This window comes from Rhamphochromis longiceps, linkage group LG10 (genome assembly GCF_057381845.1).
Source record: "Rhamphochromis longiceps isolate RC_006_pf linkage group LG10, R_longiceps_female_GT1.1, whole genome shotgun sequence".
NCBI classification, from domain to species: domain Eukaryota; kingdom Metazoa; phylum Chordata; class Actinopteri; order Cichliformes; family Cichlidae; genus Rhamphochromis; species Rhamphochromis longiceps.
Genome location: NC_140566.1, coordinates 13,471,319 through 13,484,001, shown reverse-complemented (window position 1 = coordinate 13,484,001; position 12,683 = coordinate 13,471,319). Strand labels below are relative to the sequence as shown.

Here is a 12,683-nt window from a genome sequence, read left to right as displayed (position 1 = left end):
CTTAAAAAAAATCCCCACGAAGTTGTTGTGAAACAGGAATTTGTTCATTCCTTTAACCTCCTGAGAGCTGAACTCTTCCATGGCATGAATTTTTAATTTATCTTTGATATTTGGGACGTTGGGACCTGATGAATGTAAAAACAAAGAATTTCCTGATTTTTTTTTTAACCTGATTTTTGTTTCAGAGAGAAATGAGATCCACATATAAGGACATTTATTTTACATTTTGATAGAAAAGTGGCAGTATAACGTCCTCGTATCTGGATATCAGGCCTTTGTAGAGCAAAATGTATTATTTTGGTCTAGACAAGCCAAAATGTGATGTCCACATACGTGGACGCCAGGTCCTAAGAGGTTAAAAAAAAGTTGCTCTATTTCCAGTCTGAATTGGTCATATTTCACTCATGGGGTTCTGGTTCTTTCATCATACAATGTGACTTGCATTTAGTGTATGATGGGTCTCATATGTTGTTGTTGTTGTTCTGAGACCTTTGTGAAGTAAAAGGTTAAGATCATCCTGTTACATGTCACAATCAGATTATGTCGTTTCAGAGGAAATGAAATACAGAAGCTGTTATGATAAAAGCAGAAATTCAAACAACTCAAAAAAGTCCCTGTAATAAATTGTTTGTGGTTGCTTTAGCTACAGAGCAACTATTTACATCGGAAGGTCTGATTTGTTATTACCAGGAGACCTGTGTGTGTGTGTGTGTGTGTGTGTGTGTGTGTGTGTGTGTGTGTGTGTGTGTGTGTGTGTGTGTGTGTGTGTGTGCGCGCGCGATTCAATTAGGCCTGCATACCTCTCCAGCAAGAGCACACCTTCGTAGAAACAAAGTCAGGTAAAACACTGATGTTGATTAGGCGATGAAGTACACAGTGAGTTTTGGCAGGTTAAGTAAGAATCAATCAATCAATGAGCTTTCAGCTCGTCCCCTTCTCCCCTCACAGCTATGTTTTCCTCTCAAAGGGATTTGAACTGCGGACTAACCTTTCAGCTCTCAGCCCTCTGCCTCAAACCACCAACAGGGGAAAACACCTGCCTCCTAATTTATGTTACACAACATCTGACCCAAATTCATTCAGTGCCACCACATGAAGAGCAAACACCACATGCAGCGATACCACAGCACCTTCCTCTGTGGTTTCTGATGCTATATTCATGCCAATGACTCGTTTACTTGTATTTCCAGGGAAGCTACGCTGGAGGTAATTTTATAAGTGATGTGACATCTTATCCTTAACCATTCATTTATAATCTAAAATTGCAGTCTCCAGCTGAGTCCCCACTGTTATTTTGCCTTTCTGCATTTGGAAAACCACAGTTGTAGTTGTATGTGGATATAAAGAGTCAATGCAACAAAATAAATGCTAACCTTGCTCTGTGAAATGCTCACGGTGTAATAAATACTCACCATATTTCTCATAAATTTCCTCTGGAGATACATAAAAAAAGTTTTTTCACTCACACTGAGCCTTCCAAAGGGCCTTTCTGCTATTTGACCAGGTTATTGAATAATCCTCCTATATTCACTTATTTTTTACAATGCACCTCTCCTTTACTGTCTGGATCCTAAAATGAATTCAGCAGGTCTTTGGTCTGGAAAGGCCTTTCACCTAAGGCGATCATTCTTTATCTGCAGCCTTTTGTGTTGTCATTTAATGACCTCACAAAGCCACACAGAGTGCAAGAAGCATATCAATATTTTTGATTTCACCTAATGTATAAAAATATATACATTATAGATATAGATAAATATGTTATTATATATATTGAAAGCTAGTCTCTCTACCTATAGTGTGTTCTAAGTTAATGTTTCTAAACCTGCGCTTGTCTCTAAAATGTGCGTCTCTTCTATTTTTTCACACAGCTCTTGCTTGTTCTCCGTTTTTGATGAGATTTATGCTCCAGCACTGTGACTTTTGAAAAGAAGGCGTCACTCGTAACCTCTCACGTCCCTTCCTGACATTGTGTACAAATCAAACTCGCCCACAAAGCGCATTAAAATTTTATCCCCTCTCATTTATGGCATGACATCTATTGCAAAAGCCATTATTATTGTCAAAATAAAAATAAATTGAATTCAAACTTTCCCCTGAATGAAATTACATATCTACAAACAATGCCTATCATAACACAACTGATCCAGTCATGGGTAAACATATAAATCAGCTGTCAACGTTTTGGTTTGTGGAAGTTTGGAACTTAAAAAAAAGTTTATATGTGTATCCAGTGTGCTAGAATTAAACTGTATAGTTGTACAGATAGTTAGGTTATCAGATTATAGTTCTCATTTTCATTGTTAGATTAGATTGAAGAGCTTAAAAATAAATGGAGTTCATTTGTGATGGCGATGGAAACACCTTAAATCAAAGGGATTGTGTGGAAACTGGGGAAGTTAGCATACTGCAGCTATCAGAGGTTCGCCACATGACTGCTGCAAATAAAATAATTCATGATAGGATATAATTACAATATGAATAGACATTTTTGAAATTAATAAAATCACTTTGTTTACCTTTGGTTTTATTTCCTTTTCGGACAAAAGAAAAAGAACTTTATGAAGGGGGAAGTTGGACATTCTGTCAATTAGTTATGTATGTAGTAGTTATGTGTTTGGTTTCAATACTTCATTAACCAACAGAGAACCTAACAGTGAGACTTAAAATGTCCCTGCATGAATTCATTCCTTTGACCCAGAAGAGTAAGTTGTGTTTATGATGTTTCTATGAGAACATCAGGGCAGTGTCGCCCATTTTTTGTTTTGTATTTTAAAAATATGATGTCAGATTTCCAGGTTTGGCCCATTCACACTATGTATCCCAGAGGAGGGGGAACTCCAGGCCTCAAGGGCCAGTGTCCTGCAGGTTTTAGATGTGTCCTTGATCCAACACAGCTGTTTAAATGGCTAAATAACCTCCTCAACATGTCCAGAGTCCTGGTAATGAACTAATCATTTGATTCAGGTGTGTTGAACCAGGGTGATATCTAAAACCTGCAGGATCAATTCTCATTCAAATACATACAACACAGCTAAGAAACAGACAAACTACTTTCTTGAACTTTCTTGAAGGAGGCCATAGCAGTTTTTGTTGGTGTTTGTGAAGAGGACTCTGTGAAACCGAGCACACAGAGCAGCCAGTAGTAGTCACTAGTCCTGCAAAAAGCATGCAATCCCTCACTGGCTTCTCACTGTTCACTTTAAACAAGCCAGAAGTCCTACTGTCATGGACTGAAGCCAGGGCTCTGAAATGGTGTGCAAAAACTTTTCCACTGCGTCAATCAGTGTCCCGCCTAACTAACTTTACTAACAGTAGCATTAGTTCTAGCCTGATAATCAGACTGAAAGGCCGTTTGAGTTACATGGATCTTCAGGTTTGGGCCAGATGACTTTCGGTCTGACTGGTTCTTGCATTGTGTCATGATATCTGTATGCAATGTTGTAACCTTCTTCTTGAGACACCGCTGAATAAATAAATGCTGAAACTTGCATAGTTAAGTGGTTCCCAAATGACCTTTTGGCGTAATGGAATCAGCCCTTTCCTGCAGCCACTGGAGCGAGGGGGGCTTTACTCCCAACCCTTATGTGTCTTATCCAGCAGCACTGCAGTGGCTGAATAAGGGGAAGGAGGTGTTACATCAGCTTCCCCTGTCACATTTTCCCAGCTGGTCCAAATATTCAAACTGGCTCAAAAAAAGTAGCTTCTCTAATCTCAAGGCGATCATAATCCGCCCTGTTATGCCCCTCCATGGCAGCAAAGTACCTTCCACTGCGGTGAGCCCAGTCACACTTTCATCAAAACCTTGATGGGAATGAAAGGCCTTCTATCAAAAAACGCTGCGCACCACTACTCTCTTTCAAATTATCTGAAGAAAAAAAAAGAAAAAAGACTGTGACTATGAGAAAAAAAAAGAGGAAGAGCTGAGTGACGTGTGTTTTTGTTTGTTTGTGGGATAATTCAAATGTAACAGATGGGTTTTTCAGGTTCACTAATTTCAGCTGCCTTTCAGCACTGCGGGTCAGGAACAATGTTTTGCCTCAAACTGCTATTTAAATCTATGTAAATAGTTACACAAGCACCTCCCTGGAAGTAAAACAGTTCAACCACTGTATTTAGCGCCACTGTTGTGGAGTGATGCTCCTCACTCAGGGATCGTTATGCATAAAAAAAAGGGAAAGTGTGTTTTTCCTGTTTTGGGTTTAGTTACACAAATCAAGTTACACCTAGTTTAAATAACTTGTTCTGGTCCCACCACCACAGAGCTTCTGCACATGTTATTCACACAGTTTAAATTTGTGAAACCTCAAGGCACCGTGTTTACCACAACTTTCTAAAACAGTTGGAAAAATAAATCACTAACTAATCATTAGTTATGTAAAAGAGAAGATAAGGAGCAAGGAGTAAAAGTGTATCCATACATGTGCATGGCACTTTTTTAAGTAAACCTTGCCAGTACTGTGTTGAAAACCCCTTTTACCTTCTGAACTGCCTCAATTCTTCATGGCACAGATTCAACAAGGTTCTCACCCTACCACTGAAATGTCCCAGCAGAAATCAAGACTCATCAGACCAGCAACTTTTTCCACTTTTTCCATCTGATTGGCTAATGAGAGATAGTTACGTAAATGAGCAGCTGAGCAGGTGTACCTGGAAAAGATGCCGGGGAGTGTAGATATTCAGTCAATAAAGGAGCTTAGCAGAGATGAAAAATCACAACAAAAGTTGCCTCAAGGCGCTTTATATTGTACAGTAGATACAGAGAAAAGCCCAACAATCACATGACCCCCTATGAACAAGCACTTTGGCGACAGTGGGAAGGAAAAACGCCCTTTTAACAGGAAGAAACCTCCAGCAGAACCAGGCTCAGGGAGGGGCGGGGCCATCTGCTGCGACCGGTTGGGGTGAGAGAAGGAAAACAGGAGAGGTCTATTAACACACAGTGAGTGAGAAATATACAGTAGATTATCTGTCATGTGTTGCAATGACCAAAAAAGAAAAAACTTGCTTGTTATATCAGTGGATGTGCAAATAAACTTGGATACATGTTGTGAGACTCAAGAGTTCATTGGTGCTGATTTGGCACTAACACTCCACGCGTGTCTGCTAGTGTTGAAATAAATATTAGTTTTGAAATCATAAACACATCTTGACTCTTATAACAGTCTGGGCTTTGGCAGAGATAACAGCTGCTGTCACGCTGACGCTAATGGGCCACAGCTTATCAACAGCAGAGTGGGCTCTATTAGTAGTATTAAGTTGCTTGCTATCTTCAAAGTCATCAATTTTCTCAGACTAATGCTTTTATTGTGAAAATAAGTCACTATAAAAACACAAGTACATGTTGCGCTTTGATGGATAACCTACAGTGTTGTTGTCTTTGCTCCACACTGGTTCCACCTCCATTTACATTATACTAATTTACCCCCTTTGTGTCAGCACCTACGCAGTTTCCTGCTAAGAAGGAAGAGGAAAAGGAAGTCTCTTTTTAACCCTCCTCCTGCAATGATTCGTCCTTTTTTGGAAATGCTCTCTACTATCTGAAATCCTCCTCTGTCATGACCTGTACTCCTTCTGACCCAAGCCACCTTAATCTCCAGACTCCATCTGGATATTTATTTTTTATTTTTTAAAGCTGCGCTTTTTCCTCTTTTTTCATCAAAGCATCTTCTTTTACTGTTTTCTCTCTACTGCTGCTCTTTTCCATCTCTGGCTGTTTCTGAGTCATTTCATTCTGAACAGCTTAAGCTGGACCAAAGCAAGAACACAGTATAAACAAAACCCTGGCAGCGATAACGATAGTCTCTCACTGGCTTCTCTTATTCCATCAAAGTAGGCAAAGTCCAACATTATTTATTACTCCCTTACATTATTTTCTTCACCTTTGCCTTTGGCAGCCTTAGCTGACCTCTCTTTAAAGTATAGCTCAGCTTTACGGCACACAAACATACGTGTCGCCCTGACTACCTGCAGAAACTGATGTTTTTATTATCTGTTGCTAGGCACATAGGTTGCAGTTTACCAGCTACCAGTTATCAAGAGTCATGATAGCGACGGTGACATCATTGAGTGTGAACAGGACACACTTCCTTAGGCCATAGATTCATTACAAAAGAGGCTTCTTCAAAAGTTAAATCAAACTTTATTTCAAAGAGGCGGTCCAACATTTTGATTGACTCACGGCATCTAACAATAGATTATGTAATAGAACAGTAAAAACACACACAAGTGTCGTTTATACCTTTTTCAAACCAGGCAGTTTATTTTCTAAAGTTAATTAAACTTGGCTGTATTACTGGATGCGTTTGTTATAACCTACTAACATTACTGTAAACCACAGCAAACTGTACGTGTCTTACCTTTCGTTAAGTTTTTACTTCATTCCAGTACAAATTGAATCAGCTGCAACTTGGTACCTGCTTAAGGTTGTAATCTGTGAAGCTGTAACACTAAGTACCCAGAAAAGCTGCAGTAAGACACAATAAAATATCTGTGTCTTACTGCAGCTGTTGTGGGGAAAATACTCAGAACAATCCTCGGAGGTGTATTTAAGTACATCCTGACGTCCATGAATTGACGGCTATGTCATCAGAAGGACAGAAAGAATAAAGTCAACAAAGACAGTGTACACTAAATAATGAACATTATCATTAAATTAAAGACTTCATGACAGAGTCTTACATCTTTGGTGTCCTTGAATGCGCGCGCTGCTAGAGTTTTGAGAAGAGGCATTGACTGCAATAATGCAGATGTTACAGGAAAGAATAAAGCAAACAGAACATTGAAAGTGGGGGATTTCTGGGGATTTCTTCTCTCACGCAGGTTTCAAGTCCCTGCAAGCAGATTTTCTTTGTTGTAATGAAATGGTCTGAAGCTCCCTGTCTGTGCAAGGTAAGAAATCAAACATGTCTAACATTGTGGTCTCCAGTAATGATTTTAAGGTAATGAGTTTAAACATGCAAAGCAACTGTTTTTGATTCTGTAACAAAAAAAATTATTTACAATGAGTCAAACAAAAGAAACATTGTTAAATGTTTGATTTCTACTGTTAAAGATCTACATGTGCACTTGTTCTCGTTGGTCCCTATTTTGGTCCCGTTAAAATCTGAAAAACAGTCAGGTCACATTTTTCCTCATATCCAAGGTAAGAGTCAAAGTCTCTTCCTCCTTGCTCACTGGCCTTCCAGAGGGCAGAAGGAGGGCGGTTTAAGAACTGCTCCGGTTCAGGGGTTGTTGATGATCTGCCTGGGGCGTCCGTAGCCTGTCATGCCAGCTTGAGATGCTCCTTTATTTGTGCCCATTTGCAGGCCGATGACACTTTGGCCTTCTTTCAGCTGTTCCTCCGAGAAATCTCTCCTGTTCTCCTGGGCTTTTCTGCACACACACAAACAGACGTCAGTCAGTGCTCAAACCTCCTTTGCGTTTCATCTTTCCTCAGAGGCTAGCATATTTACAGGACAAGGAGGAAAAGCTTACTTATGGAACCAGCTGGGGTCTCCTTTGTAATTCCCATCACCCTTTGTGACAGCCACACTTCCCAGAGCCATCAGGGTCCTCTGGACAGCAGCCAGATCTTTGCCTGCAGACATGCAACATCCTCACATCAACAGAGCCCACGGAAATACAAGGAGGAGAACCTGTACTGTATTTTCCCTCTTGAGTCTCAATTGTTACAGTAAAGAAAAGCTCTGGTTGGTTGGTTATCTTACCCTCAAAGAGGTCTACAGTCTGAAAGATGTCAGTTTTGGTGACTCCGTAACTTTCAGCTGCTCTGAGGAACATGGAGATTTGCTCCATCTGCTTGAATGCCATGCCAGAGCTCTTGATGGTCTTGATTGGCTTGTTGGCTCCATACAGGCTGTTGATGAGCTCACACAGCACCTAGACACACACGGAGTCCTCTCAATACACTGCACATAAAGTGAATTACAATGCTTTATAAGGACATTTACACTTCTGCAAAACTAGAACTCACACATCCATCCTTGAGCCAGTTTTGGAAGCCTGTCTTGTTGGGCTGGGGCCGACCGACTCCAGATCCACACTGGGCAACGATCCACTCCACCAGCCTTTCCTCCAGTTCTGGATCGTATTTCTTATCAATCTTACTCTGAACCTCACGGGTCAGACCATAGGAGGGACCTCTGTTTGCCATTGTAATCCTAATGGAAGGGAAAGTCAATGTTAGATAGGCTGGTAGCTCAGCAAACTCCACTCCCTGGCAGCATTCTAATATCTGATAGATTTAATAGTGTTCACATACCGATGCCTGCCCCGCTCACACCCACAGATGCAATCAATCCAGTGAATGTGTTTCCACTGAATGTTCTGTTATTTATGAGGAGCTGTTACTTTGAAACTTTTAGATTGAGGAGACTTTCTAAAAGTGAGCATCTTTTTGTTGGTCGTCACTTTCACACCTCAATAGGCTCATTTATCATTTGAAGTTAGTGCGCTCTTCATCTGTCTCAAATCTCTGCTATGTATGAAACAAATAAGAATATTTGCCATACTGTCAGGGTTAGATGGATTAGAAAAGAAGCCGATGACAACCTGAAGACAGGAGCGTGAGCAGGGTACTAACCATGCAATGCACACAATAATCTGAGTTTTCCATTATCCAGGCCGCAGCAGTGCAGCTATTTAGCAAATACATTTCTGACAATGGAAATTAAAGTGTTTAATGACTTGAGGAATTCCAACTTTGTTGTACTCTGAAAGTAATTATGGTTGGTTTATCTGACATATTAATGCACAAAGAACTTCCTGTTGGCCTCAGCCAAACCACCCTACTCCCTCCATCCTGTTTGCACATTCAGCTGTCATTTCCTTCCTGACTAAGGTAGCTGTGTATATACAGGAATCTAAACATAACAACATAGTGTTGCTCACTATGGAAACGGTCTGTAAGAAAAAAACAGAAAGAAATACTATCGCAATACACAATTTGCTTTTACAGATCCAAATCGAGTCGCACAACGGCACAACAACTTTGGAATTTTCCACGAATCCACATAACAGATGGGGATGATTATAGCTCGTTCTCCCCTTTTTTCTCCATTTACTGTGCTAATTTACTGTGATAATATCTGCACATTTAACATCTAAGGTAAGCAGGTGCTCTGCAAATATCAGGATCCAGAATCACATCTGACTCGTAAAAAATTGGAGGATCTATTTTTAATTCTGCAGACTTTAATATACACTTAGAATTATATAGATAGATGTTGCTCCAGGACATACAGGCACACCTTTAGCCAAACAGAGGATTAGTGTTACGCAATATGTGTAGAAAGTTTGACAGTTTATCATTGTGTCCACAGCTCCACGCTGGAGCTGCTATAGACACACACACACATTGTTCTCTGTTCATTGTCTGAGGTTGCAGTGGTTATGTGGTCATGCGGAGGATAAGTGTCTTCCTGTCTCCAGAGTTATTCCAAAAGTTGTTTGTTAACAGCGGCAAGAGCGAGGAAAATACTCAGCCATCCAAACTCCTAAGTAGCCTGTTTCTCAATCAGACGACTTCCATCTGTGTGGTGTCCGGACATGCCCGTTACATCAAGCAGCTGCAAACATCAGGACCTGAATGTCTTGCAAGGAATGACGAAATCAGAGAAGGCGCTCTTTCAGATTAACCCCATGTTGAGCGTGAAATCTGATGTATGAGTGGCCAATGTCGCTGTAACTCGCAGCAGCATTTCCAGGGATGATTGTCCACCTAATTGTAAAACTGCAACTAGAAGTGTGTGCGCAGGTGTTTATGGAAGCGTGACTTAGAAGCTCACATAGAGCTGTGCACTTAAAAACATAACTGGGAGTGGTCAAGTGGGAACATCTTGTAATCATAAAGTCACATCTACTCCCTCCCATCTCACAATCTCACCCCACAGTGGGCTACTACCACAAAATGATTTGAAGCTTAAACAGCCACTCAGCTGAAATTGTACGTAACACCTCTAAATGACCAAATCATACTTACAACTTGTGTAAGATGAATAACTGAACACTTCCTGATCATTATCATACCTAATTAGTGCATGTCTTATAGTGTGTGTGTGTGTGTGTGTTTTTCTAATCAGAGAGGAGAACACTGCAGATTAATCATTTAAACTGCATGATCATAGAATCCACTAAATCTAGTATTTGAAGCCTTCATTCTCCCAGACGTCTTACTGTACACCATCGTTTTATTAATCCTCTGCTTCAGTTTGACACAGTGGGACTTTTTAATGCCTGTTTTGTGTAGTTTAAACTAGAAACTGTTAGAAATCTGAGTAAGACACCGTTAAGTTACTCAGATGTCGCTCCATATGTGACCGAGTTACTCATCATCAGTCATTTGTCTCACTCCACCCTCCAAACTGTTAAACAATCATATTCTAGTAACTTGCAGACATCTGTTACAAGAGGCTTGCACAGCTTTCATAAAATTGCACCATCAGCTCATGTTGAAATCCTTACTATGTGAACACGGTGGATCCAGACCGAGATTATTTCTTCATGCTCTTGCCTTCCTTCATCTTGCACAGTCCCCACTGTTGTATTTCCACCTCATGACAAAAGATAGCAGTCACCACCTAACGTCAGTTTCTCAAACTATAAAACTTTATCAAGGCCCATAAATCTAACAAAAAATGTGGCAGCAGCAAGCTGCCAGTTGCCACTTTCTGAACCAACAACCTGGTGTTCAAAACATACCCTGAAGAGGAAAATTATATACTATTAGGCAGTAGCGATGAGAGGTTTGTCAGAGGCTGAACCTGTTAACATTTCCTGGAATTGTTAGGTCTCACATGCCGTGAGCACGAGGTGCGTGTTCAGAGGAGAAGCCAGACAAAACAAAATGGGATTTTATAACAGAAGAATGCACAGGCTCACGCAGAATCCACATAGGAATGGCTAAATATTAACTCAGTGTATTGCCTCGGCCTGTGTATGACCAAACGCAAGCAAGGGGGAAGGAGACAGAGAGCAAGGGTGGAGAGCATGAGAAGCAGTATCATATTTTTCATATTTTCTGCACCAGAATCAGCCACAAGATCCATAAAGAAGCAGAAAAATGTCTGCTGATGAGAATAAAAAAAAGCAAAAAAACTGAGAGGAAAATAAGAGGAGCCTTTACTTACTTTGTGTAGTAGCTTTCTGGTGAATGCAGGTGGGGTTGGTCTGGCGCTGCTGTGTGTCTGCTCTTCTTCTTCCTCTACAACACAGTGCAGAGTGCACAGTACAGAAGTGGCAGGATTAAGCGAAGCAAACACCCCTGAAGTGTTACACTTCAGTAGAAAGAGGGAGCAAGAGAGAGCTACGCCTTTCAGGTCCTCTTATTTCACTCTTATGACCCGCCCCTACGCTCTTTCTCCTTTTCCCCCCTCAAATTGTAATTCCTTATTTAGGAGACGGGCGGGAAGGGAAAAACAAGACATGTGACTTCAGAGTTTGGTGTGGTCACTGAAAAGAATTCTCTGAATTTCACCCTTTACCACTGAAGAACAAGATGGGATTAGGAGGACAGAAGGGAGGCAGGGATGATTAAATCCTCGAGTGGAGCCTGACAGAGCATGGGAAAGGCAGTTCCAGTAATTAGAGAGCAGGGGAGCGCACATACGAGAGTTTTTAGTGCCTTAAATCAAACTGCTGCTCACTGTGGTCTTTCAAATCAGGCCGAAACTGAAAGAGACAGCAAGCAGATGTCAAATGTAAATCCCCCTTCCTCTCTGTCAGGGTTTTATTTCAGTCACAGTGTCTTTTCTTATAGCTGAAACTTGCTCTTGGCTTTGCACACACTTTCAACAGATACAACGCACAGTTTATAGAGGGGGACACTCCCTCTGAGGCATCTCAGCCTTGTCAGCCACTGTCCATAGAAGCAAGTCAGGACCTGCAGAGTTCTCATGAAATGACTGTTTGAAGCTATCACTGTCTGAAGTCATCAATTAAACCCGCTCATCATGAGTGTAGGTGTTAAAAAATGCTGGGAAGTTTTAATATAAGTGAAGGTTTGTGTCAGACAGACGTCTGATAGAACTTGAAAGGTTTGGTTGTAGTTGAACGTTTCCTCTTTTCTGCACATAAACTGTATCTGCACACACTTTCAGTAGCAGTCAGCTGTACTTCCACCGTCATAAATGTATTTTTTTTATTTGACTTTGGGTTATTTTCTTTGAACTAAACAAGTAGCACACACGAGAAAACAGAACAAAATGAGGGTTTTTTTTCTTCCCTTCCTCTTCTACATGAACCCAAAGCAAAGTTCATGTTCATGCAGATGACAGAAATCTGCGTGGGAAGATTATCCAGCAAACCTGTAAATATCAGATATACACAAACATAAGAAATTCCACACGCTGGTGAGCTCGGAACAAAAGCCAAACACACTCAGCCTTTCTCATCTTTCGGCAAAGCGGTTAAAGGCTTATCCTCCCTGGTTTTTCATCCTTCAGCCGAGAGCTGTAACGTAATCACCTGCCTTGAATTTGATGGTTCCCAGTGTCAGATCTACAGACCTTTTCTTGATTTTAAACTTTCCATCTACAAAATCCTGTTTCAATAAGAAGTGGGAGCTTTGGTTTGGTTTTTTACATCTCTATAGGCTGTTCCTGCGCAACAGCAGCATCTGGTGGCTCAGGGTGGCAGATATCAGGTGACATCATTTCACTGCTTCTCCCACTGCAGGGGTGCAAACA

The 12,683-nt window shown here is 40.9% G+C and overlaps 1 protein-coding gene across 1 annotated transcript; it reads right to left on the bottom strand.

Annotated features, from left to right (window-relative positions):
- Window positions 1–6,131: 6,131 nt before the first annotated feature.
- LOC146660419 (transgelin-like) lies at window positions 6,132–11,308 on the bottom strand. Its single transcript, XM_085420274.1, has 5 exons — window positions 11,127–11,308; window positions 7,973–8,159; window positions 7,707–7,878; window positions 7,474–7,576; window positions 6,132–7,371 (listed from the first exon to the last, which is right to left on the bottom strand). Exons 2-5 carry the CDS (start codon window positions 8,150–8,152, stop codon window positions 7,221–7,223), a joined length of 606 nt encoding a protein of 201 aa, XP_085276400.1. The 5' UTR covers window positions 8,153–8,159; window positions 11,127–11,308; the 3' UTR covers window positions 6,132–7,220.
- Window positions 11,309–12,683: the final 1,375 nt, after the last annotated feature.

Bases quoted from the DNA above. Each gene is read 5' to 3' on its own strand.
- LOC146660419 (XM_085420274.1), bottom strand. From the start codon at position 8,152: ATGGCAAACAGAGGTCCCTCCTATGGTCTGACCCGTGAGGTTCAGAGT. The intron at 7,879-7,972 runs GTGAGTTCTAGT...GTGTGTGTCTAG, and splicing joins ACTGGCTCAAGGATGGATGT to GTGCTGTGTGAGCTCATCAA. The intron at 7,372-7,473 runs GTAAGCTTTTCC...GTGTGTGTGCAG, and splicing joins GACCCCAGCTGGTTCCATAA to AAAAGCCCAGGAGAACAGGA.